Source organism: Sitodiplosis mosellana, unplaced genomic scaffold (genome assembly GCF_009176505.1).
Source record: "Sitodiplosis mosellana isolate CC-2019 unplaced genomic scaffold, AAFC_SMos_1.0 Smas_scaffold_6099, whole genome shotgun sequence".
Lineage (NCBI taxonomy): Eukaryota > Metazoa > Arthropoda > Insecta > Diptera > Cecidomyiidae > Sitodiplosis > Sitodiplosis mosellana.
In genome coordinates, this window is record NW_022601340.1 from 447,062 (window position 1) to 451,880 (window position 4,819).

At 35.4% G+C, this 4,819-nt stretch overlaps 1 protein-coding gene across 1 annotated transcript; it reads right to left on the bottom strand.

Moving 5' to 3' along the window:
• Window positions 1-133: 133 nt before the first annotated feature.
• LOC129573497 (uncharacterized) lies at window positions 134-4,601 on the bottom strand. Its single transcript, XM_055454012.1, has 9 exons — window positions 4,545-4,601; window positions 3,968-4,155; window positions 3,862-3,877; window positions 3,668-3,757; window positions 2,896-3,548; window positions 2,758-2,830; window positions 1,678-2,306; window positions 1,492-1,543; window positions 134-1,350 (listed from the first exon to the last, which is right to left on the bottom strand). Exons 2-9 carry the CDS (start codon window positions 4,016-4,018, stop codon window positions 719-721), a joined length of 2,196 nt encoding a protein of 731 aa, XP_055309987.1. The 5' UTR covers window positions 4,019-4,155; window positions 4,545-4,601; the 3' UTR covers window positions 134-718.
• Window positions 4,602-4,819: the final 218 nt, after the last annotated feature.

The window sequence follows — 4,819 nt, forward strand, 5'->3', positions numbered from 1 at the left end:
ATCACACGTTTTGTGTTCGCTTTCGGCACGAGCATTGACTTTGGGAAAGTTTTTATTTGATAATCATATAACTGCGCATGGGCGAATGAGAAATAAAATGCATTTTTCTCAAATTTTCAAATTTATTCGGTTCTTTTGTTGAACATCAAATGACAGGAACAAAAAAGAGACGGTATTCAGCTTTTATAGGTGCCTCCTAGGGGATAAAATCATTTTTTTCATCTTTTATATCCACACGCATCAAGTAATAACTTAGAATTTCGATGATATGCATGTAAATCCGAAATATCCATGTATATTCAAAAATATTACTGAATATACAAAGATATGTCAAATTTAGGTGTATACGTATGAAAAAAATAGTGAATCAAACATTCAACCGTAAATTTGAACGATTTTGGTAGATAACGGTGAATATTGGAACATTTTTTGACATTACAGTCTAATGAATATTATCAAATATATATAGATGTTTGAGATTGACGTGCATACCAGTAAATTAGCGCAGATTGTTTAGTCAAAAAATGTTCCAATATTCACCGTAATCCACCAAAATCTGCCAAAATCCTTCGAAAGTGGTTCAAATTTTCGGTTGAAGGTTTGATTCACTATTATTTTTATTTTTCAGAGTTATTTGCGTTCTGCAAAATCGCGTGAAGCCCCTAGGGTGCCTCTAATCTATTTTTCCGAGCCTTTTTTCATCTTTTTTGATTACGTCCTACCTTCGCTTCCGGATCCAATCACGCAAAGGTGCAATTGGTTGAAAAATAACTGGCTGATCAGGTAAACGAATTATGGTCATACCTACGAGTTTGTTATTCTTTTTCGAAATCATTGGTCCTCCAAACGTGGAGGGAGTTCCCATAATTTCATCTAAAGTGTAACACATCAAATGATTTGCATCAAATAAATCGCCCAATTGCGGTTTGCATTTGACGCCATCCAAATACTTTGTATCATAACGTCTTGTTTGTATGGTTCCATCAAATACCACATCACCATAGGCAGTGACCACTTCGGACGGGTCATTCAATTTATAATCTTTGTCCACCAAATCGATGCTGCCGACGTTATCGTTGAACTCTAACGGTTCTTCAAGTGTGATCTTGGCAATGTCAAATGTCAATCTAGACGATGCGTATTTCTCATGAATTTCTATTTGGTCTTCGGTGACTTTGATTTTTGTCGGATTGCTTGATAGTTTATTAACTATTACATAGACATATGGGGCGCCGTGCACATTATGTGCACAGGTCAAAATCTCCGTTTTTGATAAAATGATTGCATTAAATTGTATTTGATCATCTTCTTCGGCATTGGCATATGCTTCCTTGGTAGCGGTGAGAAATTCTGTAATGGAAAAACATGTCAGTACTTTGATTATTAGTCTTGAAAAATCTCCTCTTTTGTCCTCGAGAAAGAAAGAATATGAAAATAAAAAGTGACATTAAAAATGGTTTGATTTAATTCAAATTTCAAATGCACACTTACTTCCCGGTACCCATATATCGACCAAGAATTTAGCTTCATTAGGTGTAACGCTCTGAAATAAAAGCAAAAATTGATTCGGTTTACATTGTTTGAAATGTGAGTTTTGGCATTGAAATTAGAAATGATTTTTTGTTATTGTTGAAGTCAGTGAGAAACTATCACTATGCTCAATGTATTACGTCTTACCCTTGGCTTCCGGATCCAATCAAGCAACGGTACAATCGGTTGAAAAATAACTGGCTCATCAGGTAAACCAATTATGGTCATGCCCACGAGTTTGTTATTCTTTTTCGAAATCATTGGTCCTCCAAACGCACAGGGATTTCCATTACTCTCATCAAAAGTGTAACACATCAAATGATTTGCATCAAATAGATCGCCCAACTTCGGTTTGCATTTGGTCCCATTCAAATATTTTATATCATAACGTCTCATTCTCATTGTTCCATGCAATACCATATCACCATAGACAGTGACCATTTCGGATGGGTCATTCAATTTGTAATCTTTGTCCACCAAATCGATGCTGCCGACGTTATCGTTGAACTCCAACGGTTCTTTAAGTGTGATCTTGGCAATGTCAAATGCAAATCCCGACAATGTATATTTCTGATGAATTTCTATCTGGTCTTCGGTGACTTTGATTTTTGTCGGATTGCTTGATAGTTTATTAACTATTATATAGACATATGGGGCGCCGTGCACTTGATGTGCACAGGTCAAAATCTTCGTTTCCGACAAAATGATTGCATTAAATTGTAGTTGAAAATTTTCGTCGGCATCGGCATATGAATCTTTGTAGGAGGTAAGAAATTCTGCAAGAAAAACATTTCAGTTGTTTGAGTATGAATCATGAGGAATCTCCCCTTTTGTTCTCGAAAAAAATATGAAAATAAAAAGCAGTGAATGACAGATAGCTGAGGATATATGCTGAGCATAGGAACTCAGCAAGCTGAGATTGGTACATTTAGATTTTGCGACTTCCCTGCCATGCAAATTCATGTGATAAGATGAATCTGGTGCACATTTTTCAATGCTTTCCATGAAATTTCCTGTCATAAATTCATCTTATCACATGAATTTGCATGGCAGGGAAGTCACAAAATCTAAATGTACCAATCTCAGCTTGCTGAGTTCCTATGCTCAGCATATATCCTCAGCTATCTGTCATTGACTGATAAAAAGTGACTTTTAAAACCGGATAGTTTTAAAGTGTTTTAAATAATTATAAAATTGATTTATTTCGAATTTCGAATGCACACTTACTTGGCTGTACCGTTATATCGGCCATAAATTTAGCTTCGTTAGGTGTAAGCGGTGGTGGAATTGGTTTCACACTCTGAAATAAAAGCAAAATTACAATTGAACGCGTTGTTCAGAATCAGAATTGAGACATTTTATTACCTTTGGGTCATGAATAAAATCAAGGAATAGAGTAATTGGAAGGAACATTCCACGACCACTTGTTGTTCCATTTATACCCACAGTTATGCCCACGATTTTGCCATTTGTTTTTGAAACGACTGGTCCACCCGAATCGCCCGCTGTAATAATTTCACCATCTTTTGTAGTATCACCAGTGGTAAAGTACAAAGTCTGAACTGGGTTGAATGTGTTGGCCCGTTTGACATCAGATATATAGTTCGCATCGCAACGCCTCAATATCATTGGTAGATTCAACACGCCATACCCATAGACAGTGACCATTTCTGATGAGTTATTCAATTTGTAATCCTTGTCTACGAGTTTGATACTGCCAACGGTTTCGCTGAACTCTAATGGCTTTTCCAGTGTAATTTTGGCAATATCAAATGCACCAACAATTGATTCATTATAAAGAGGATGATATGCCAAGTTCTCTTTTTCGACTTTGATTAGGTTTTTTTGTTTTTCATCTAATGCAACTTTGGTACCAGCTACCACATAAACATATGGAGCGCCAGCCACACAATGGGCATTCGTGATAATTTCCGTTTTTGACAGAATAAATGCGGTACATGTAGACAGCATTTCTCTATCAGCATCAGTTACATTGTCTTTGTACGCATACAAATATTCTGTAATGAAATCGTTTCGTCTCAGTACAAGCAGAAATTAACACACACAAAATTGATAGATTATTTGAATCGAAAATTCACACGAAAAAAGAATAAAAATTATTCTAAAGCAGACTTACTTGCGGGGACATGGATTCCAGCTACAAACTTTGCCTGTGACATGTTTTCAATTACTTCGCCCTTGAGAAGAGCTTGCGAAAAGAAGCCATCTGTTCATTAAAAAATAAAATAAAATTTTGAATTAAATATAATAACAGTCTAAAAAATCTGTTTGAATCATAAAAAGCGTGTTCGAAAACGAAAATTGTCTTACGTTTTCCATGAAGTTCCTAGAAAAATAAATTTCGTGTTTACTTTCAGTTCTACAAAAATATCGTATTTTGTTGGATAAAAATGATAAAGGAATAGAAAAAACTTACCGAAAATTCAACGATAAATAGCACCGAAAACAAACCGTGTAGTAGATTCATTTTAATTTGCCAACGAAACAGAGTTTTAACCTGTTGCACAATGATGATTTGAGAAGAGATACTTTAAATTCGTTTGGTCTTCCCTATGCGGTGCTGCCTATTTAATACCATTCATACACCAATAACTGATACGTGCACTGCAACGTATAATTGTTGAAGTGTAGAATTTTACAGTTATGGAATTTACGAATTGAGGTCTACTAATACTATGCAACAAATTTCAAAGAAAAATTTCCCCCAAAAAGAGGAGACTCATTTCCAAGGTTTTTTTGGCCCACCTAATCCAAATCTGATACGGAAAGCAATGAACGTATCTTGAAAACTAGACGTGCCAGTACAAACTAACGCCAGATTTGGATTAAGTGGGCCCAAAAAACTTTGTAAATAAGTTCCCTTCTCTGTTGTTCCTTGTTGTTGCATAGTGTAATCATATTCAGACACTAAATGAAGCTCAATAACAAAATTCTTTTGATGGATACGTGTAGCTGATACAATTTGTGTAAATTGATAGCAAAAAATGGAATACGTTCGAAAACATTTTAAATTCTTTTGTTCTTCAGCCTGATGATGTTCCTAAAAAGAGCGAAACGTCGCATGATAAACGAATAACCATTTTCGAAGAACACATCACTTTTGTATTTATACAGGTGGAATGAAAAAACCGCTGCGCGTGTACACCAAAGGAATTTGGTGCATGTGGTGCTGGAGTGCACAGTATATATTATGTGTGTACGATGATATTCAAGTTATGAATTCATTTCAGAGTGACTAGAATTTACTTTAAGGGTACTTTTTGGTTCA